Source organism: Scomber scombrus, chromosome 5, assembly GCF_963691925.1.
Source record: "Scomber scombrus chromosome 5, fScoSco1.1, whole genome shotgun sequence".
Lineage (NCBI taxonomy): Eukaryota > Metazoa > Chordata > Actinopteri > Scombriformes > Scombridae > Scomber > Scomber scombrus.
In genome coordinates, this window is record NC_084974.1 from 6,964,007 (window position 1) to 6,987,561 (window position 23,555).

The 23,555-nt window shown below is 42.1% G+C and overlaps 1 protein-coding gene across 2 annotated transcripts; it reads left to right on the forward strand.

Moving 5' to 3' along the window:
- Positions 1-3,282: 3,282 nt before the first annotated feature.
- Positions 3,283-21,610, forward strand: LOC133980109 (period circadian protein homolog 2-like). 2 transcript variants are annotated; one of them, XM_062418683.1, is made up of 22 exons: positions 3,283-3,424; positions 6,498-7,062; positions 8,318-8,410; positions 8,568-8,722; positions 9,063-9,184; positions 9,600-9,801; positions 10,664-10,715; positions 11,312-11,454; positions 11,800-11,878; positions 12,078-12,184; positions 12,370-12,523; positions 12,747-12,855; positions 12,938-13,214; positions 13,425-13,578; positions 13,685-13,821; positions 13,932-14,138; positions 14,255-14,500; positions 14,855-16,116; positions 16,332-16,575; positions 16,785-17,028; positions 17,143-17,293; positions 18,203-21,610. In XM_062418683.1, exons 2-22 carry the CDS (start codon positions 6,608-6,610, stop codon positions 18,350-18,352), a joined length of 4,743 nt encoding a protein of 1,580 aa, XP_062274667.1. In that variant the 5' UTR covers positions 3,283-3,424; positions 6,498-6,607; the 3' UTR covers positions 18,353-21,610. The 2 variants fall into 2 exon arrangements, with proteins under 2 accessions (XP_062274667.1, XP_062274668.1); XM_062418684.1 differs by having other exon boundaries at positions 13,428-13,578.
- The last annotated feature ends 1,945 nt before the right edge of the window (positions 21,611-23,555 follow it).

Genomic DNA, 23,555 nt, shown 5'->3' on the forward strand with positions numbered 1-23,555 from the left:
GCCTCCCACTGTATTTCTAGGCTAGAATTAAAGGATATTAAAGAGATCTTCGCAATTACCAACCTCCTCATTACAAGCTCCTTTGTGCATGGGCGGCTGTTTGGCATCTGAGGAGTAAAGAAGTGCTTTTCTTTTTCCACTGTATGACTCAGGAAATGTATTTATTTTCACTCTGTGGGGAGTGTCTACTTTTCAGCTGCCATCATTTGTTGATTCTCTACTACTTAGAGCCACAATCATGGCTGTATAAATCATCTGCTGTATGCTTGTTCACCACAGTTACATAATCCACTAACCTGTAGAAGGGTTGTTTATGGGGTGCAGAGACACAGAAGCAGATATCCTGTAAACAAAGGGGTTAAAATACCTCATACATGTCAGCAAAATAAATGTGAGAAGAAAATTTTATATTGTTATATTTTCACTCTTCCACACACTGCTAACACAACTGATGCCTTTCCTATTTTACACATCCCACTGATTACTTAATGTTTATCTTGTTTTGAGTTAATAAATTACTTTTTGCATAACATGTCTGTGTGGCCTCCCTCCTTGTTGCCACCCTTGAGCCAGCTGGTAACAGTACGCAGGTGATGTCCTTATTGTTCCCTCCACACTCACCCATTTTGTCCACTGACATCACTGAGTGCAACAGGTGGCTGATGTTTCCGGACGTTAACATTTATGATTAAAGATGATGACTGCATCCAACGCTCAAGTGTTGAAGGAGAGACCACCTAACTGGCTGTGCGCTGTCTGTCTTCCACTGACGCATCTGTGACACTGTTTTCCACTGACTCTCACGAATTTGATTCTGGCCTACTTTCTGTTTTTTTTTTTGTTTTTTTAACCCACACAATTATAGCAAGAGGCACATGGGACTGATGCTAATATATCTAATGCATAGCAACAGTGCAAATTTAATGCACACTGCAAATTATTCCAGAAATGGATCAAAATTAATTATTTGCAGTAGATAAATCCAGTATTCAGCAATGCAGCTATACCACATTGTTCAGGCCACAAACACTCTGTATATGGCTGTGACATAATTGATTTCTATTCATTACTGTTTACTTTAACCGCCTTTTTGTCTGTGAAGCAGAGGTGATGTATTAAAGGAAGAACGTCCGTCAACCGGAGAATCCACATTCAAGTCTCTGTGGAGCGCATTCAGGTTCAACATTGAGGAGAATATAAGATTGCATAACTGAAAATAACAACCCCAAACTATTTTAACAATACAGATCTTTTAGTATTTCATTAAAATCTTGCAGGGACTTAGAAATGTATGTAAATGACATTAAACATGTTTTCTTGTTGGTATAGATTTATTAATCAAATCATGAAATCTACCATTTTTAATGCTTTCTTTTACTTGTGCCATCCAACTGACATTAAGACCTTCAGCCAGGTAATAGTCTGGCCTTTATGTTGGATATACAAGCATTATTACAGCAGAAAGTATGTATTGCATAATATATTATCCTGTTTTTTCTGACAGATTCTAAACGATTTCTTTCGAACACTGAGCTTTGTAGCTCACAGCTGTAACAGAAGGAAAAAATCAGTTTAATACATGGAGTGTAACACGTGGAGATATACGCTTTCATTGTAGGATTTCTGGTTAGATAATCATGATAATCATGATCGCCAGTCAGAGCTCTTGGGCTTTTCAGTCCAAGCTGCCCACATCATGACTCACAACTGTTCAGGGAATTCCGCCCACCTGTAGGATCTCCCAATCTGTTGACACCACTAGCAAATGAGATTTATGTGTGTGGTAAAAAAATTATGGTAAAGGGAGTAATCCATCAATATCAGATCCACACACATACACACACTCTCTCTCTCTCTCTCTCTCACGTAGTTGTGAGATGTGTTGAGAAGTTTAATCTCTCCAACCACAGTTAAACCCACAACTGAATAAAACAAGTTTGCCCTTCTCCTCAGGGGTTGTCGAAAGCCTTTCTGGGGAAACATCGGAAACCACAATAAAGAAAAGGAAACCCAACAATAGATCCTCATACAGTATTAGGAGCTCAGTGTGATACAAGTGCTGGATGAGTGCAGGCAGAGAGAGGGAAGAGGGAGGGTGGATGTGAGAGACAATTTTGGTTCTCACATGTTCTGGTGAGTGGACACGAAGCATCATAAAGCAGTCAGCGGGGGGGGGGGGGGGGGGGGGCTGCCACTTGAAACTGGCACTTACTCAGAGAATGATTTCGTCGGCAAGATATTTTATGGAGGCTCTTGGCATGAGAAGGGGTGTTGTGGCTGCCATGCCAGCACGTGAAAATAACAGTTTGTGCCCTCCAGAGTCTAAGCTGAGCAAGAGTCCCATTTAATATACCAGCCTATTAAACAAAGGCTTCAATCTACAATAGGAGGAGGATGTAATATTTCCTCCCTCTCAAATGCTAGGCAGTACCTGATGATGCAGCAAGAGATGATGGGCTGATGAAGCTTTTACTACTTTCTTTCATGTACTCTGAATGAAGATTACAATCACAAATGTACACCTGTATTCTTACTTCATTTCCTCTCTCCAACAACAAATCATCCATAGTGACAAAAGGCATTTTGTCCGTGCTTTCTGAGAGGGAGCCAGCATCACTGCAGTGCAATAATGATGATGTGACGCAAGTAACTGCGGAAAACATGTATATCTATACCACACATGACAGCAGCTGCTTCGCTTCCAGATACTCGTGTTGTTGTTGTTTTTTTGTTTTTTTATCTCTGCAGACGTTTTTGATAAGAAAAAAAGCATAAAACATGTGTTTAACTGTAAAATGTCAGTCAGTTATAATGCCTGTTAAACTTCACCTTACTCACTTAGGAGTTATAATACTTTATTTACAATTGTCTTACGCCAATAAATAACAGTGGTGGCAAGTTAAACGTATCTTTGTCATATATTTAATATGGTTCATAGTTTCCTGGGTGTTTCTTCCTTAGATTTTTTGCATTTATGTAATTTCAACACTCGATAGGTTGTTTAGGATTCGGCTTGGTCGTAACTATCTCCACCTCACACTCCACGAGACACACAACATGGGAATCCACGTGCCGTCGGGGGCTTGTTTATATAAAACGACGGACAGCGCTCTGGACCAATGAGCTCCTGTTATTTGGATTTCGTCATGTTATCCATGGAAACCCGTATTTTCCAGCCAATAGGGAAACGCTACGGGCGGAGTCTAAATTGAGGTCATGAGCCGAGCTCGCTGATAGGCCGGTAGGCCGATGCCGGAGAGAGCCAGGGAGGAACCGCTCAGCACTGTGTCAACCAGTCTGAACCACAACTCCCGTTGAGGAATAGTGGATGTTTCTAACGAATGCTTTTAGTCACGGCTCAGTTTCCCATTTATTTTGACACTAAGGACATCAGAAGAGGTTCTTTTTCATCTCGACAGCACAGGTTGGTTGTGATTCAATTTGCACTCTTTTAGTTGTAGTAACAATGAAAAAAAATAAGTTGCATAACTTAACTCGTGTTGCGCATGCGCGACAATTTGCTCTACTTCTTATAGTTTTATAACCAATATATACCTGTTCAAGCTTTTCTGACCACCAGTAATGGTAGAAAAATGTCTGCTTTCGTGATATGGCACCTCTGTGTCGAGTGGCAAGTGTTTTGTTGCCGGTTTTTTAACGTCTAACGTTACTTTTACATAACTGTGTCAGTGTACCGTGCACTGGATTGCAGGTCAACGTGTGTGTGTGGATTGTGAATAGCAGGTCAATGGAAGTGAGATGGGGGAAGGGATGTTTGTTCCCATTACAAATATAGTTTTACTGTATTTTATTAAATTAAACTTTTTGATTTAATTTATGCACATGAAGTATATGTATGAATATATAATATACTTTAAAGTAATATAATTATTAGTTTGTAAAAATGAGCTGTTAGTTTGAGACTCAAAGAAAGCTTTGGCCACAGCTTTATTCCTACAAGTAAGACTTGAGATAAAAGGCTTTATGATGTTGTAGATATATATTGTTGGAATCTGGTCTTGGGCTGATTTGAACTCAGGAAAACTGCACATATGTCGCCCCCATGTTACGAAACTGGAGGTTAGCTGGAAGATTTACCGTGGGTTGAAATCATGATCAACTCTGGGTAACATTGTTTCAGCTCCATAGAAAATACTTTGTATCACACAACTCCTTCAAAAGCTTATGTCACTCTGAAAGGCAAGAGGTTACGTTTCAGATTTACTGTTAAATGTTATTACATTTGACACCAATCATAAAGTATAAAAGTAATAACTTAATAAGATGTGTAGTGTATAGTGACATAGTGTCATATCCGGGAATAACACTGGAATAAACCTAAACAATCAGGTGTTCAAATACCTAATTTCCTACTAACAATTCTATCATATGCATAAAATATTTGCAGTTATCCTCTTATGTTCCTTATGTTTCACTGGACTGTGTCAATCTTATGATTAGTCAGCTATTTCATATAAACTGCAAGATTTCCTATCTTTGCCATTGCTGTTTCATTGAGGGATGTTCTTGAGAGTGGCTGTAGCTGGATGCAATAGAAAGCATGTGGTTTTATTAAAACTGCTATAATTGCTCGGTGCCGCACTATCCAGTCAAATCCATGTGACTGGAGCAGCGTTGTATAATCCTTGAGATCTGTGCTAGTGTGTTGAGCGGTCTGGTTGAAACAGTGCTGAGCTGGGAGCAGGGTGGGAGCTCAGTTACATTATGTCATTTCTTTAGCTCTGATTCGATGGTTACATGATTGCATGCACGTTTCCTGCAGAGTAAATGTTTAAAGAGGAGGAAGAAAAAAAGCTTTTATTGTGTACTTGTCAAATCTTGCCCACTGGTGTTTGATAAACTCATACCCATACTAAATGTTCTTTTTTAAATATTTAACAACTCTTTAAAAATGCAGTTCATTTTCTGATTGTGATTTTGCTGTTACAGATCAGCCAATATCATGCCTGCTTTAGTATATGATTTATAAGTGAGCCAATAGAGTATTTCGCAACAGTTTGCCCCTGATATAGTTCTGTATTGGGTAACATTCCTATTATGTTATGTTAACCTAGTTTTTAAATGTTCTGTTCCACCGTTGGCTGTTCAAGATCTTAACACCAGCTTGTGCTCCACACTGTTCCCTGTTTATCCACTGATTGTTTATGAATATAGTGATAGGATGTTGTTTGATAAAGTGCTGTGTCAGAAGTCTAGGTATACTATTCATTTACTTATCTTTGTTTGGTTTTCCTCTATGCAAAAGTGAATAAAACCACTGAGTATCATGATTATAACCTGCCATGACCCTTGACTGCCCCCTCCTTGGTTGACATAATTCTAACCTGTTGTAACTCCCTGCTTTCTCCTCATTGGTTACTCAGAGCAGCCAATCGAAAGTCCCCTCTGAGGGCTTGGCGTAACTCCGCAGTGGGTCATTTCCGATGTAGGCACTGAATATGAGTGTGTGGGTGTTTGGAAAGTGTTTGGAGTTTTTTGTTAGATCTTTTAAAAAAAACAAAGCTTCCCTCTTAAAACTTTGTTATGTAAAAGCCGCTTATGTAAAAGAGCAAAGAATAGACAAGTTGCTGAATTTGCAGGCTTACACAAATAGCTGCAACCTGATCTCTGATAGCAGTGAAAAAACAGTGAAATATTTCTGGATTTGGCTCCAATGCCTGTTGCCAATATTTCCTATTAAGGCTCTAATAGACATAAATAATCCCAACTAATGCTGCTACGCCCTCAAAGGTACTTGTGTAATTACCGGATGTAATAGAAGGCAGCTGTTGCTTGAGGAAGTATGCAGTGTCTTTATTATACATCTATATTGTTTTTCAGTTCAGTAGCACTGTACTGTTACATAAGGCTATGTTTATTTGATTTGGACCTAAGTGATCATAGAGAATGCATCAGCACATCTGTTTATCGCCTGTTTGTGTTGGATCTGTACCTTCAGCATTTCACCATGACTGCACCTTTACATAATAATGTGTGATAAAATAAACTTGCCCGACAAATTGAACTGGATCACACTGGTCTAGTGCTCAAATCCATCCGGAAAGGGCACGGCCTATTTACTGCGCGCACCTTTTGAAGGATGGGTGTGTGTGTGTGTGTGTGTGTGAACAACAGTAGTTTATCTGTGCTGCTGTGCCCTTTACTTTAGACTCCACTGGTCTTCAGATCAAAGTGATGGTCACTATAATTTTGATTGTTTCTTCTAATCCTCATTGATTGCTTCTAATTTTAGGGTTTGTCAGCTAGACCCCAACAGTTGTGCCCGATTTATAAATATAAAGGTCTGTGACTGACTGATGAAGTTAGACCATTGGTCAGGAGAATGCTGCCACCTCCTGTATCCATTTTAAATTAAAATACACACACATGGTTTTGAGTGTTTTGTTTCTTTACTACTGATCTACTATCTATGGAAGTGCACGTATTGTAAAGGTTTTGTTTGAGTTATTTCATCTGGGTTTTTTTTCTTCCTTTAGATCATATCCCCCCTGAGGCGGCAACTCTATTTACGTCCCTGTGCCTACCCTTTATGCCAGAATGTGGAAGGTAACCTAATCTCCCAGCTTTTTCCCATCTGGCCTGTCTCATGTCTGAGGACAGTGATCTGAAGCATTACCCGTACTCGACCCTGGACGGGCGCGAATTAAACCTGGAGAGGGTGGGCTTCCAGCTGGACGAAGAAGAAGGTTCTCCCTGCAGCGCCATCAGCCAGCTGCACCGCATGGCCAGCAGTTACAACGAGGGTTGTGGAGGACCGGACGGGGTCGAAATGGAACCAGAGTTAGGTATGGCATCTGAGGGGAGCGACAGCAGTCACGAGCACCCGGCATCGTCCAGCTCCCAGCACAATGACAGGAAGCGGCCACGCCCAACCTTACACGAGGATGTAGAGATGGGCGGCAGTGGCTCGAGTGGGAGCGGGACAGAATCCCACAGTAACGAGTCACATGGCAACGAGTCCCACGGAAATGAATCTGTGGCCAGCTCGAGCGGCAACGGCAAGGACTCGGCTCTGATGGAGTCATCGGGGAGCAACAAGAGGTGAGAGCACATCAAATGCACCGGAACATGGTAAATTAATTTTTTTCCACACCACCATGGGGGAGCAGACCATGTAGGTCATGGAAGTAAGCTTCATTAAATGTAATAGAAATGGCATTTTCTCCTGTGTGAGTCCCTTTTTGGTCTGAGTCATTGATGTAATCTAATAGCGAATGTCTCAGGGGAAAAGAAGTGGGTATTTTTTTCTTAGTTATGCAATAGACCAGAAAAAAAACCCAATATAACTGTTGACATGGTTTCATTTAGAGATAACTTATGCTGGAATAATGAACAAATGATGCAGGCTCATTAACAAAGGAGATGATTTAATAATCGTCAGCTGTAATGTGTTCCTCGCTCACTGGGGCTTACTCTCTGTTGATTAAACAAACTAGATTCAAAGATAGAAGTGACATGTCCTTCTATACCTGTCTGCCAATCATTTTCATCCATGTCTAAAGAAAAAAAACTTGAACTGAGTGTTGGCTGTTACATAACCTAATGAACACACATTTTTGTGTGGGCAGGTGCTCCACTGAGTAACTGAGTATATGCATTCACATTACACGTCATTTGGATATTCTCATTAATCAGCAGGCAGCGCTGCCACACACACACACACAATCAATAGGGAATCAAACTCTCAAACTGCGTGTCATCAGAACAAATCCTGCAGTTATTTTTCTATTAAATCAACTGGAACTAGATCTAAATCTAATTCCAGTGGACATTCATACCGTTGAGTCTTTCCTGGAGTCTTTCTCATAGAGGAAATAAAAATATTAAAGCTGTCAATATCGTTATCCTGCATCAGCCAGACCAGAGGGGAAACTCCATACAAACATGGGATGGAAAGAGGAGGAACAGGAAGAAGGGAGTCATGCTGTGCTCCATTTACCTCGGAAGTTGGAAGTCGGTGCTGGGAATGACGTCACACTCGAGTTTGATTCATTCCAGTTTAAAAGTCAGAAAACCAGTTGTAGCGTGGCTAGCCATGGATAGCAATACTAGTTTATAAAAATGTTAAATACAATTCCAACTTCCGAGTACAACTTGAACGCAACATCAATACCACCTTAAATTTCTCTTTAGACCTGTCACCCAAAAAGCATTGGAGAGGAGAGGGGAGGATGAAACGAGATCAGGAGTAAGGAGGAAGAAGGAGGAGGAAAGATGCAGGATGTTATTGAAGACAACTGATCAGTCTGATCAATGCTCAGTCTTTAATGACATTATATGTTGTTTATGGTTTCAGCTCGAACTCGCACAGCCCCTCACCGCCCAGCAGCTCCAATGCCTTCAGTCTGGTGAGCTCCGAGCAGGACAACCCTTCAAGCAGCGGCTGCAGGTTAGTACACACCTTAAATTGCCCACAGCAGTTAAATGAATTGTGATAAGTCATCTTAATGTTAGGGTGTAACTGCACAGTCAGCTTACAAATGAATGGCCAACATGAGACCATGTCATTTTGACACACGTGTATCTCTCTCATGTGCGTACTGCAGCAGTGAACAGTCAGCCAAAGCTAAGACACAGAAGGAGCTGTTGAAGGCCATAAAGGATCTGAAGAGGCACTTGCCGTCGGAAAAGAGGAGCAAAGGCAAGACCAGCACCGTCAACACGCTCAAATACGCTCTGCGATGTGTCAAGCAGGTGAAAGGTAAGACTGGCTTCTTTCTTTCACCAACGTGCTCTTACATGTATTCACTTTGTTGTTAACATACAGCAGCAACGTTGACAATTCGATGTTGATTAGATTAATGAATGAATTGACATTTATCTTTGATTATTGAGAATATTTGTGGAATTTGAACCAATCTCAGGCACTACACATGCATTCTTAATAATGTTCTACAATTTTTAGTGTGAATATTGCATAAGCACTTTTACTAATGAGGTGTTATGGTTATGAAATCAAGCATGCCCTGCCCTGTAATATCCCCCTGACCACAATGCAAAAAGATTTGTGCATCGATCTGTGTTCTCTCTCTGATTTTCAGCCAATGAGGAGTATTACCAGATGCTGATGACTAATGACAGTCAGCCACCAGGTTTTGACGTGTCGTCCTACACTATTGAGGAGATCAACAGCATCACCTCTGAATATACCCTCAAAAACAATGTAGGTACCTCCGCTGTCCACCTGCAATCCAACTCCAACACCAAGTAGCATCCTGAAAGTCTAATATCACACCTATGATGATAGTACATAACTGTTTTTTTTTTTACAAATGAAGAATGGTGGGTGTTGTATTAATTGGATTGTGCTCATTCAAGAACAACGCAAAACAAATCTCAAAAGCAAAATTCTGATGATGTTTAACTAGTTTTATGAAATTAGTTTGAATTGGTGTCCTTAGTTTGGAAAATTCAAGTCAAATGTATTTATCATTTCCATAAAATTTCAATTAGGCAGTAAAATAAAACGCTGTATGGAATCCATTCTTTTTTTAAACTTGCAGTTTCATGTTAAGAGTTTGAGACATCTTGAAATTAAGAAATGACTAACTGAGTTTTTAAAAAATTTTTACCCGCAGGATATATTTGCTGTAGCTGTCTCCCTCATCACGGGGAAGATCGTTTACATCTCGGACCAGGCGGCATCCATCTTGAACTGCAAGCCGGAAGTGTTCAACAATGCCAAGTTTGTGGAGTTCCTGACACCTCAGGATGTCAGCGTGTTCTACAGCTTCACAACGCCTTACCGTCTGCCGTCATGGAGCATGTGCACCGGAGCAGGTAACAGCAATCTCTGAACTCACATCTTTTATGTAAAAATATTTTGATAGACAGATGGTAGATTTCACCCACAAAGGGCACGTGGTGAACCCACATGAAACATGACTGATACCACCGTCAACACTTATTTCCTCCACATGACCCACATGCTCATACACATGTAGCACATATTTCATTACCATGCTCAATGACACATTAAATGCACGCCCACACACACACACCTGTTACATATTGCTAAAGACATAATCACATGTTGCTGCAGCTCTGTTTTGTTGATTTATGGAATAGGTTCACCTGCTTATTTGTTTGGGGACTTGTAAACTGTAGCCAGTCCAGTGATGTCAAAGTAGTGATTACTGGGTTTCAGGCTATTCAGTTAGATGGTGCTACCTTGGAGGTACTGCAAGTCCACAAGGGGGTCGCACAAGGTTCAGTTTGGGCCCACTACTATTTACTATATACATAAATTGCCTAGGACAGGATATTCCAAACTCAGCCTTTCGTTTATATGCTGACGACACTGTCATTTACTGCTTTCACCCACTCCTGCTTTTCCGGCTTTTGCACAGATAGAGTATACGAACAGCTTAATCAATTGCAGTTGGTTTCAAGTGCAGATAAAACAACACATTTCTCTCTTCTACTTCAAGAACAGTAAGAGCCAATTGAGATGTTTACACTTTAGTTGCACTAAACACTCTTGTTTGCCTCTCTTCCTTGTTTGGATGATAGACAGACTTCTCAGGTCCTGTCACTCGGGTGTTGAATATAGATGACTAACATATGGGCCTGTTGGAAATAGTCCATCTAATCAAATGCATTTGATGATATATTCATCCTGTCTCCCTCTTGTCTTATTCAGAGTCGTCTCCCACGGAGTGCAAGCAGGAGAAATCCTTCTTTTGCCGCATCAGGTGAGTGACAGTGGCCAGCAGCTTCTCTGATCCATAGTTTCCTGCTCAAATAAGCTCTGACTCAGCAAAGAGTTAGTGAGCAGCAGAGAGAGTGACTGAGAGAAGAGAGGAAGTCAGCAGCTGTGAGCTTTTCACCATTACCTCCATCTAGTGGCCAGATGGGAACTTACAGCTACAGTTGTAGTTCAAAGCATTTTGTTGGCCAAGTTAAATATTGTTTGAAGTATAGTCTTGTCCGGTATAGCTTGTATAATTTAATGCACAGTTTTGATTTTTTTTTTTTTTAAATAATACAGAAAACATTAGAAACTGGAGTTTATCTAAAACATAGTATTTGATTTTTTTTAAAATATTTCCCCAGATGGAAATTAAAAATTAAATTGTGGTTACTCTGGATAAATAGGCTATTTCTGTTTGTTTATTTGCTTCAGTTTATATCTACAATAACAGTATGATGCAGTTTCTTATAGATAAAAGTAGAGATTCAAGCAAAGGCCTCTTTAAGTGATGCTCCAGTACCATGGAACCATTGAAAAACTCATCTGAAATGCTCCGAAAGCACAAATGATAAATCATATGTGTGCTGTGTGTTGCAGTGGTGGTAAGGAGCATGAAGGAGATATCAAGTACTATCCTTTCCGCATGACTCCCTACCTGATGAAAGTCCAGGATGCTGAGCTGTCTGAGGAACAGTTCTGCTGCCTCCTGCTAGCTGAGAGGGTGCACTCTGGTTATGAAGGTAAGACTCGTGACCACACACACATTTGTGGTTTCATACACATTTTTAGTTTTTATTGTACATTTTACACTGTCTCTGTGATTTACATGGTCAGTCTTTGGAAAAGTAATTTTGCCAATTTGAAATGAGCCCATTGAGTGATGTAGTGTAAATTAAATAATATTTTAAACACTATATATCAATTGTTTCACACAGTTTTATCAATTGTATTTAGTTAGAGTTGCTAATGTTTTGTTTCCACCTCTCTGGATGTACATAGATGGTACAAGCATTAGTGCTTCTTATGATTTTTTACCATCATTATAATTTAGTTTTCTTTGTTTGTTTTCTTTTCTCTCTCCACAGCACCCAGAATCCCTACAGATAAACGCATATTCACCACCACACACACGCCTAACTGTGTGTTCCAGGATGTGGATGAAAGGTGAGTGTGGAAAATCCTTTATTAAGTATGCTTGTCTTTTCATATGCGAGCATTTGCTGCTGTACCTGGTGTTTGTTTTAGTTTTACATAACAGACATAAAAAACTCATGGAACTAGGAAGTTCAGGAAAGTTGCAGTCAGTCTTAAACCTGCTGTGAAATAAAACTTTAACATGTTGTTGTTGCTGTTTTTCTATCAGGGCTGTTCCTCTGTTGGGTCACCTCCCTCAGGATCTGATTGGGACCCCTGTGCTGCTCAATCTGCACCCAAGTGATCGGCCCTTAATGTTGGCTGTGCATCGCAAGAGTAAGAATCATTCCATCACTTGGATCTTCTTAACTAAAACATTTTTGCATCTATGGTTAATACTAGATTCTACAAAAGCACTTTTTGAACAGTTATTTTTTGGTTAATTAGACATCAGCAGTATACACTTTATGTTGTTTTGCTCTCTGTTTCTCACACACTTTCTCTACCTTCTTCTGCTACAGTCTTGCAGTATGCTGGTCAGCCATTTGACCACTCCTCCATCCGTTTCTGTGCAAAAAACGGGGAGTACATCACCACAGACACCAGCTGGTCCAGCTTCGTCAACCCCTGGAGCCGCAAGGTCTCCTTCGTTATTGGCAGGCACAAAGTCCGCATGTGAGTTTACGCACATGCACACATGCCGAGGGTTTGTGACACGTGTAAAGAACCTGAAAACACTTACATTCCTAAACATCCGCTCTCACCCTCACTTCAGAATCACTGTTTATCTCTGCTGAGCATGTTAAGACAAATTCTGGTCATTATTCTTGACTATGGTAAATTTTATTTGGCTGTGTGAATATACCTGATGATCATGGTGTGTGTGTGTGTGTTTCAGGGGTCCTGTAAACGAAGATGTGTTTGCAGCACCATCTTTCCATGGAGGGAAGATCATTGATTCAGACATTCAGGAAATAAATGAACAGATCCACAGGCTCCTACTCCAAGTATGTACACACACACCAGACTCTTACTTCCACTTTTCATACACAAGTGCAGCAGTCTCTGTAACAGCCTTTTTCCCCTCAGCCTGTCCACAACATGGGCTCCAGCGGTTACGGCAGCAACGGCTCCCACGAACAGCTGGTGAGCATCAGCTCATCCAGCGAGAGCAACGGGATCGTCACACCGGGGAACACCTTGGAGGAGACGGGCAAGGCCAAGCCTGCCAGGACGTTCCAGGAGATTTGTATGGGAGTCCATATGCTGAAGAACCAGGACTCCCAGGTCAGCCTGCGCTCCCCTCCCCCTTCGGCTTCACCCTCACCGTCTCCATCCAGGCCTGAACAAAAGAAAATCACGGACAGTGAGTTCAATTTAATATAACATCAAACTTTTTCATTTTGTGATTGCTTTAAGTTAGAATTCATAACCAGGATCACACACTATATATTGTATGCTTAAATCCAATCAAAGTCTACGCTTTGAGTGTAAAGTGGCTCAAGGTGAGCACACACTCAGGTATGTTGGCTCAAATAGTCACATTCACTTTCTGCAACATGGATGTCTTCAACAGCAGCAGCTCAGAAGAGTCCAGTGGTGCGTCTGAAGGACTCGGCGCCCCCTCTACAGGCCAGAGACAGTACTGTAGCCAGCTCTGAGGAATTCACCTGCAAAGACCAGACCATCTGCTCCTACCAGCAAATCAGCTGCCTCGACAGTGTCATCAGGTAAGTGTGTGCCTGTGTGTGTGTGTATACATTAATGATAATGGTTAAAACATGAGCATGTGCTAAGCATGAACTTTCTGATTCAACCCTGTTTTCTGTTTCTCAGGTATCTGGAAGGTTGTAGCATCCCCATCACAGTAAAGAGAAAGTACCAGTTCTCCTCCAACACCACTTCCTCCAACTCTGATGATGACAAGAAGGCCACAGAGGACGGCTTGGAAGAACCCCCGGGAGCAAACACAGGCATGTGCAAATCATTTGTTAATGCCCACGTGTCACACACAATCTAGGATGTTTGATCTGTGATGATCCATGACTAGGAGCTAACAGAGGATCTCTCCCTCCCCATCCAGATCCTTTGATGCTAGATGCCCAGCCAGGCCTTTCAAACATGAAAGCACCTAAGAAGCCTCCATCTGGGGCAGCTGCTGTGGTGGGAGGCCCCCTGGCGCCCCTCACCCTGCCCAGCAAGGCTGAAAGTGTTGTGTCCATCACCTCACAGTGCAGCTACAGCAGCACCATCGTCCATGTGGGAGACAAGAAGCCTCAGCCAGAATCTGGTAAGTTTTTATTTCCATTTTTTCATAGAAGTCATGTTGAAAAACACAGCTGGAATTGCATGATGTGTGTTGTAATCCAACTGTTAGACTTATTATGGCTCTAATCCATCTGACAGAGATTATCGAGGACGTGGCGGGGATCCCAGCACCCCCACCTTTGCCTGTCAGTGTGGTGTCTCCGCCCAGCCAGGAGAAGGAGGCCTATAAGAGGCTAGGACTGACCAAGCAAGTGCTTGCAGCACACACCCAGAAAGAAGAGCAAGCCTTCCTCAACCGCTGTCGGGACCTCCACAGCGCCAAGACCTCCCAGAAGGGCTTTTCCACACATCTGCACAAACACAGAGGACCAACCAATGCTGAAGGTACAGACGGTTGTATATGGTAGTTTATCAATAATTAAAACTTCTTTACAAAGGTGTTTACACAGTTTAGGCCACCAGCAATGCAAAGATAACAAGACAAAGATATAATGCAAGACTCAAAATAAAACTCTAAATCACCTCTTTGTATCTCCTACATGAAGATTTCTCATTGTAGCTGCTTCCATACTTGTCCTCTACTGTTTTATAGTAATGAAGTTAGTGGTCATTTAAAAATGATTGTATCCAGGTACATTCCTTTAGTTAGTTTTACAAACTTAGTTATTTCACAAAAAGCTGGAAGTGTTTTTGACAGTGCTGAAAATAAACTCTAATCTGTGTGACTTGTCATCTCAGAATCATCTGGACAGCGAGGTGCTGCCAAACAGGGCACCACCAGGCCAGAGACTACTGTCAAGAAGGGTAACCGCAACAGGAAGTCTAAGAAACCACGCATGAAGCATCCTGATTCGTCGGACAGTGCTGTGTCTAACCGCAAACCCCGGCCACCTCTCCAGGGTCTCAACCAAACCTCATGGTCCCCATCAGAAGCGTCCCAGTCAGCTTTTAATGTGTCCTACCCAGCCATGGTGCCTGCATACCCGCTCTACCCCCCAGCACCTGCCGCCCCAGCTCAGGCTGCCCTCCCTGACCCCTCCCTTTCGACAGGCTTTAGAGAGGGGCAGAGCACACAAGCCCCGCCGGCTGCCACTCCATTCCCCGCACCTATTGTTACACCTGTGGTGGCTTTGGTGCTGCCGAATTACATCTTCCCCCAAATGGGACAGTTAGGTCAGATAGGGCAGCTGGGGGCTGCTCCTAGACCCGCGTTTTTCCCCGAACAGACCCAGACACAACCTGCATACACTACCCAGCAGGCCTTTCAGCCCCCGCAGCCAGCCTACACCATGCAAACACAACCTCCCTTCACCGGCCAACAGCCGTTCCCTGTGCAGACTGCCTTCCCCACCCAGCAGCCATTCCAAGCTGCCCAGACACCCTTCACTACCCCTCAGCCTTTCCATGCCGCTCAGACTACATTCCCCACCCAGCAGCCATTCCAAGTCGCCCAGACACCCTTCACTACCCCGCAGTCTTTCCAGGCCACTCAGACACCCTTCACTACCCCGCAGTCTTTCCAGGCCACCCAGACACCCTTCACTACCCCGCAGTCTTTCCAGGCCACCCAGACATCCTTCACTACCCAGCAGCCTTTCCAGGCCGCTCAGACTGCCTACACTACCCAGCAGCCCTTCGCTGCTCAGCCGTCTTTCCCAGTGCAGACTCAGTTTGTGGCTCAAACCCCTTACCCAACTCAACCCTTCGCGTACAGCTTAACCTCTGAGCCTCCCAAAAGCTCTGCCATAGAACCCTGCGAGGGAGCGGCGTCCCGCTCCTCCACCCCAGCCTCTGGGGCACGGGAGCCCGCCACGTCACCGCCGCTGTTCGAGTCGCGGTGCAGCTCACCCCTGCAGCTCAATCTGCTGAGTATGGAGGAGGGGCAGCGCTCAGTCGAGCGTCAGGACAGCAACACGACACCCGCTGGAACCCAGGGCAGCATTATGGCCGCTGTGTCAAGAGCAGCGGTAGCAGCAGGGGAGAAGAATGGAGCCCAACAGGTGAGAGACACAAAGAACCAAGTGATGGACAGAGACAGTATCCATTCTTTAACATCTTTACAGAAGTTAAATGGGATGTAAAATCATAGCTTTGTTCAGCTATTAGCACACTGTCACAGTATATAGCTACAAATCACTGCTTCCACATGAAACCTACCACAGTTCGTTAGCCTAGTGTGGCTCAAGACGTGAAGGCTTGCTGCCTCGTCTTTCAGGTGGAGTCTCCAGGAGATGCGGCTCACAGTGATGGTAACTCCTCGTCCTGCGACTTGCTCGACATCTTGCTTCAAGAACAGGAGGACTCCCATTCCGGCACCGGATCAGCCACCTCTGGCTCCATGGGCTCTGGATCTGGCTCTGGATCTGGCTCTGGATCTGGCTCTGGATCTGGTTCTGGATCCGGCTCGGGCTGTAACGGCTGTGGTACCTCAGCTAGCGGAGCCTCAGGCAGCAGAACAGGTCAGTAGAGGAACATATATGTTTGATGAGAGTGTCCGTCCTCTCAGTTAACTAGGATTGTTTATTTATGATGCCGCTCGTTTCTGAGTGATTTATTCTGCATCTTTCCTACCAAATTTTTTCATAATTTATTCTTTTATTTTGATACACATGCACAAGAAATTACTTCGCTTTTGACCGTTTCTCTGCCTCTCTAAATCTTCATACAGGGAGCAGCAATACCAGCAAGTACTTCGGCAGTGTTGACTCCCTAGAACACGACTCAAAGGCCAAGGCCAAGGCTAAAGCCAAGACAAGAGGTGAAGGAGACAGTGAAAGTGGCCAGTCGCAGGCTAAGGTCTCATCACAAGGGGAAGGAAAGCATTTCATCAAATATGTTCTCCAGGAGCCCCTCTGGCTGCTGATGGCCAACGCTGACAACAAGGTCATGATGACATATCAAATGCCATCCAGGTGAGTTTTTTTTTTCCCCAGTAGATTTGTTTTTATGTCATAAGCCCTTGTAACTTCATAATAAATGTGTCAGTCTTGTTGGTCAGCTATAAATCTGTGTTTCCTTACCAACAGGGACATTCAGAAGGTCCTGCGGGAAGACAAGGAGAGGCTGAGGCAGATGCACAAGGGCCAGCCTCACTTCACCTCGGACCAGCGACGAGAACTAATGGAGGAACACCCCTGGATGAGAAGGGGGGGTTTGCCCTCTGCTATCAATGTCAAGGTCAGAACCACACACACACACACAAGCACATGTCGTGTCTCGTAGATCTACAGCCCTGAGAAGAGATCATTTAGATGTCTTACACATCAACACAGGTCTCACCCTGTCTAACTTTTCTCACTCATTATTACACATAATAGGAGATATGAAAACCTCTTTCTAAAAGTTTCAATTTGTAAATTTGGACCCATGCAGGATTCAGGTGTACACTAAATGAGTGGTTCCCATTTATAAAGATTTTTTTTTCTTCCTAAAACCGGCTCATACACACTCAAGCAACTTTTTTGACATGATTTAAAAATTACACCATGGATATCTTTTATAATGATTTATTTTAACAAACTCATAAAAAAAATGTTATTGGCTAAAGGGAGATGTTGTGTTTTAAGATCTCTTTTGAACTTGGTAATTTTACTGCATCTGAAAGGCTCCCCCTACAGGTGACGCTGCTAGCTTCCTAAATTCACAAAAAGCCATAGAAGCCAAGTCATATTGAATTAAAATGAGCAGAGCACCAGCAACTGTGAGCTATGATCACCAGGCTAAGCATTAACATAACTGCATATTAACCAGGATTTTTATATGGTCATCAAACGTTCAACTCTGATATAATGGAAGTGCTGGATATGATGCAGTTTATGTCTATGTTTATTGTATTATTTATTCCACTAGTCACTGGTTATATCCCAATGGTAGTGTGTACTTATACTTTTTAATAGTGGTATTAGTTTTTAGTGTCCCATGATGACAAGAACAACATTCTCAGTAACTGAAAAATAGTATTCATATTTAACAATGTATCATATTGGCTGCAGCAGTCATCCTTCCAAGCCTGTACTAGTTTAACCATTGAGACTATAATATTAGAAATAGTTACCAACAGCTGTGCCTGTCTGTCTGTGTGTTCAGGAGTGTGTGTACTGTGAGGACGCAGCGCCAACCCCCATCGAGGAGAATCTGCCAGACATGGACATGGGCGAGATGGGCGAGGGGCTGAGACGAGAGGGCCAGAAAACTAAGAGCAAATCAGAAGAGACAAGGCCTCAACCGGACTCCTGAACACATCCCACCAGCAGGAGGACACTATAAACCAGTCATGGACCCTCATGATGCAGACACACAAACACTCTTTGCGGATGTGAGACAGAACACTGTGCCTGACCATCCTCACAATTAGTCACACAACATGAACTCAAGCAGAACTCTCTGTTGCCATGGTGGTGGTTGTGAGGAGCCGTCTGTGTGTTCGTGTGTGTGTGTTGGACATAGGGCTGCTGTTGAGGTGCAGTTCTTGGTGTGCCCTCACAGGGGCGACAGTGCTTTATGGAGGTCTTAGTATGTATGACCCTCATGTTGTACTTTTGTCAGCTCACACACAAACACACACAATGTCTCTGACATGATATAGGCCCAACCTGCATGGTTGGCCACCTGTCACCTCCAAGATATAAGATATTTTTTTATTTTATTATTTCCCATCCTCTTTGTCAGAGGCAGAGCTTTACAGCAACATTATTTAAAAAAAAAAAAATCTGTTTTGACTAAAGAATGGTAATTAAATGTTTTGTAAACTTTAATCAATAAGCAAAACAGCATTGCTGTTAAAATAATCTGCTGCCAGACATCATGTTTGGGTTTTCATGTTTTGCCACATGGTCCCTTAAAAGCCCTACAAATCCCAGAATTCCCCTGGTTTGATCCCCCCTTAGGGAGAAAAGTTGTGGTGCTCACTAGATGATATAGGCTGGGGTCAAAGTGCAGGGGCTCTTAATCTTTATTAGGAGATTCTGGTCTCACCTCTCCTTGTACCTGAGAATTTTTCCAGGCATCAGTAGTAGAACCAGACTCAACAGCGAGCGATATATGAGATATATGCTAAAGATATATGTTCGCTGATTGAAACTTGCCCAAGTGCAAGATATTCATTTCCCTAAATATTGTATTTATTTTCTAACAGATAATATATCTAGTTTAGACTTCTTTCAAGATGAAGCCAAATCCGTTCAACTTAATGACAGAATTTCTCTATTACCAGTTTACATGTGTTTGACAATGAACTCTCACTTTAGCTAAAAACAGGAGGTACATGTAGTATGTCCGTTTTACAATATAAGCTCCAAATGTTGTAAATCTCAACCTCAAAATCAGCACAGGTGTTATGAAAAAGTGGGCACTTTCATGGATTGAGAAGCTGCTGAAATACTTTATGCATCAGTAGGTGAGAGGATAGTTCTGCAGTGAGGCTGCAAATTAAGTTCATATAGCTATAAAAATGAATTAAAACTAACAAAATCCTATGGATTAAAGGGGACCTATTATGCTCATTTCAGCTCTGTTTTTATTCTGGGACTCCACTAGAGTAGCTTTACATGATTCACAGTTTAAAAACGGCTTATTTATGTTATACTGGTCGTTTATGCAGCACTTCAATTCAGCCTTTGTCTCTAACATGCAGTTTTAGCTTCTGTCTCTTTAAGTCTCTTTAATTTTTCTTTGCTGTGGCAGTCACAGATTGGCCAGCTCAACTAGAGGCTTGGCTTGGTGTGAACACCCTCAAAACAATGGAAAAATGCCCTTATGTTAGCGGAGCAGAGCAGTGAATTTGCATGCTGTGTGTGACACAGATAACCATATAAAGAAATCTGTTACAAGCTGATGTCAGCTCAGGCTGAAAGTAGAAAAAACTGTGGGAAACTGAGCATTCAGAGCAGTGTGAAGCCGCTGCGTTTTGCTTTACAGGGATAACTTCTATATACGTTGACCTTGTTATTTGTACATTTGGCCATGTTTAATATGAATATCGGACATTGTAACATTATAACTGAAAATAAGGAAAAGTGTAAGAGATCCTCTTTAATGTTTTCTGTTCACCTCCAATTGGTGTCTTTAAATGATCAGTTCCTGTCAATATGGTGCTGCTCTACTACACAATGTCATTCTTAGAACAGATAACATCTATTTTAAGGAATTTTAAACAGATGCTCATCGCTCATTTTCTCAATCTATTTTTCTGGATTAAAAAAAATAAGATATCTCTGCCTGAGCCGCTTTTCAGCGCTGAGATACTGTGTGTTTATATAATACTGTCATGTTTCAGAGACCATGTGAAGTCTGTGTGCAGCAGTACAGAGCCCTCTTGGATAGTGAAAGCTTTCAGTCAGAGTGCGAGTTTGCATCAGAGGTTATAACTGAGCTTCAACACTTACATTTCCAAAGCTCTGAGAATGTAGGATGAAAATTGTAGCTAATATGGGGACCTTGTTGCCTGAGTAACCTTCTATAGAAAACTGTGTCACATGACTAATTTATGACATGGTCATTGTACATTGGCAGCCATGTAAGCCCTTCATCATCTAACATGAAGTATTAAGGAAACTGTGATCCACATTGGCTCTGTGAAGTTGAGGTATAAACAGTGTGAGAACTGGGAACAACTCAGGTGCTATGGCAGAGAAGCTGTTGGGGGCAGGGCATGTGAATGTAACACAGACTGGACCAAGAGCATCTCACTGGCTTCATTTGTTTCATGATTTTTCTTTTCTTTTTGTTTTCTTTTTCGTTCATTTGTTCAGAAGTTTTTATATTATATTTTTCTGTTTCTCTGTTCTGTGTGTTTTTATGTTATTTGTCAAAGACGGTAAGAGCTTTTGAGTGTCATTGGAGATGGTACCTACCTCTAATAAATCCCAGGTCATGTTACTGTAAGCAGTGAATAACCAGCACAGCATGTGTATGCATGTGGGCAAAGCGCAATGGACAGAGTGGTTAGATATTTAAGTGATTCCGATGAGTAATGTACTTGTACAGAGTTTGGGTACAGGTTTGATAACTCCTGTTGCCTGTCACCACCTGTGGCGACTGCAGTTTATCTCTGTCTTTTGTCTCTTTTCCGTGCAAAATATCTAGTGGGAGGTCTCCAACGCTCCCCTGTGTGAAACAAGAAGCATTGAGAATGCACGAATGTCTGTAAATTCATTTCCTAGTGAAATGCGGTAATGAGCTGTTCTGGATGCTGAGAGCACACCAGAGTTATGAGGCTCTAGCCATGTTTCAAGCCTTATTTTTTCTCATACGGTCTCACAAAGGGGTAATCCATTTTAAATGAGTTATGTACTAGTGGGCTGTTGGAAGCACCCTGACCTGTAAATGCATACAAATGGTACTGGCACATTATGTTGTGTATGGTCGTGTAAATGTGTCTCATTGCCACTGTATGACTCTGTGGTATATTAAACTAGCACAGTTCCGTGCATTTTTGTAGGTAAGATTTTGTTCTGTTTGAGACATGAAAACAAATGTTGTAATAAAACTACAGAAATATAACCAGCGTGACTTTTGTGTATCTATTGTGACTGCAGCATCCACGCATACATCGGCCCCACTGTCCAGTCTTCCAATTTTACTGATGTCTTTTTCTGAATAAGCCTATTTTTTGAATTTTTAGAAAATGTGTCATTTGTGTAAAGTTTCAAATACCTTTAGTGACTAACGCTTGAAAGAAACAAACAGTGTAACATATGTATTATACATAAACATGGATGAAATAATAAGTTTATTGGTGCCAGTTTTATACTTACTGCTGGCACCCCTGAATAAAAAAGCATTATTTTAAAGAAAGAAAAGAGAAATAAGTGCTATATTTCATACAATGTGTGTTCGGAGAACAGCTTACAGGAAAGCATCAGCTGTAAAAAGTGAGATACTACTACCCTAATCTGACTCAGAAGGTGTATGCTCACCTCTGTCTCTGCATTTCCTGCCATCTAAGGCACTGAAAAGCTCCTATTGACCAATTTAAAGGTGCAGTGTTTAGGATTTAGTGGCATTTAATGAGGTTGCCAATTGCAACCAACTACCCCTCCCCTCCACCTCCTGTTCCAAGTGTGTAGGTGAACCTATGGTGGCTACGAAACTTGCAAAAAATACAGAAGGCCCTGTTTGAGAAAACAAACATGCTCTCTGGGGAGGGGGACAATCTCCTCTACTTGTTTTGGGATTTTGCCTGTTGTCCTGCTCCACCTTTCATTGCCTTCATTGACTGACCCCCTGTGGCGGACCTGGACCTGAAACATCACTCCATTTTAAAGCAAGGCGATAAGATAATTAGCATTTTTTGTAACCTGATGTTGGATTATGTGACTTGATATGTAGAAGTTTTTGGTGTTCAAGAAAGGTGAAAACATTTCAAAAAGCACGTTTTCACTTTGTCATTATGGATTGAGTGTAGATTAATTGGCAAGAAAAGCCAATGTCATCATCGTCAGCCCCTTGGCTCATGTTGATGAAGCGGTGACTCAGAGCTACACGTGGTGATATTCTCTTTTCAGGATTGAGATGCATCATCTGCTTCAGCAGGTCAACGCCATCTTTCCCTTCATCTTTACCACCTCTGGGTGACCCAACGTTTCCACCATAGTTTTCATCTGAGGAAAGAATATTTAAAATCACATCAGCCAACAAGATGCACCATATTTCTGTTTTTGTTTGGAGCTGCATACATAGGTTGAATTAGATTTCACACCAGATAATAGTGGAAGCGCTGAGGGCATGGCAAGCTGGCAAGGTACCGGTTCCCCAGAACTACACCCACAGACCACATGTCTGCAGCCTCTGTGATGGGAAGACCCAGAATCACTTCTGGAGACCTGAGGGAGGAAGGAGAGAAGAACATTTTAGATGCTACAAACAATTCCTGCACAGTTTGACATCCCACTCTGATGGCTGTTTCTTTTTGGTTCACTGTCAGAATGTTATGTGGTGTGATCCTTGCTTCAATCACACCAACAGTCTTCAACGCCCCAAGTGCAGACACATCTGCAGGGACAGAAGAAGAAATAAAGACACCGCATTTAAAAATCTGCAAGGTTCTGAATGTTGTTGTCGATATGCTGGTGTGCTTCTTTCATTAATGCAAATATATCACTGCTCTTTGATAGAATGATCAGAGTCAGATACCTGTTCTGTGACTGGTCTGGTTTCCTGAAGCGTCTTTCCCTCAGCAGCTCATGGAGACTCTATTCAAAACTTTCATGGAATTGAACGATATTGGCATACATGTGAATCAATAAGTAAAAACATTTAGCCCTGCTTCAGCTCAGATCATGATTATTGTCATCATCAATTACAAATTACATCAAAAAAACAGTTTTTTGAAGGATTTTAATTGAATTTATTTGCATGATATCTTTATTTCCTCTGTTTAACTTATAAAAATATCACAACAAAGAGGACACATATTGTATATTGTGCATGTATACACCAC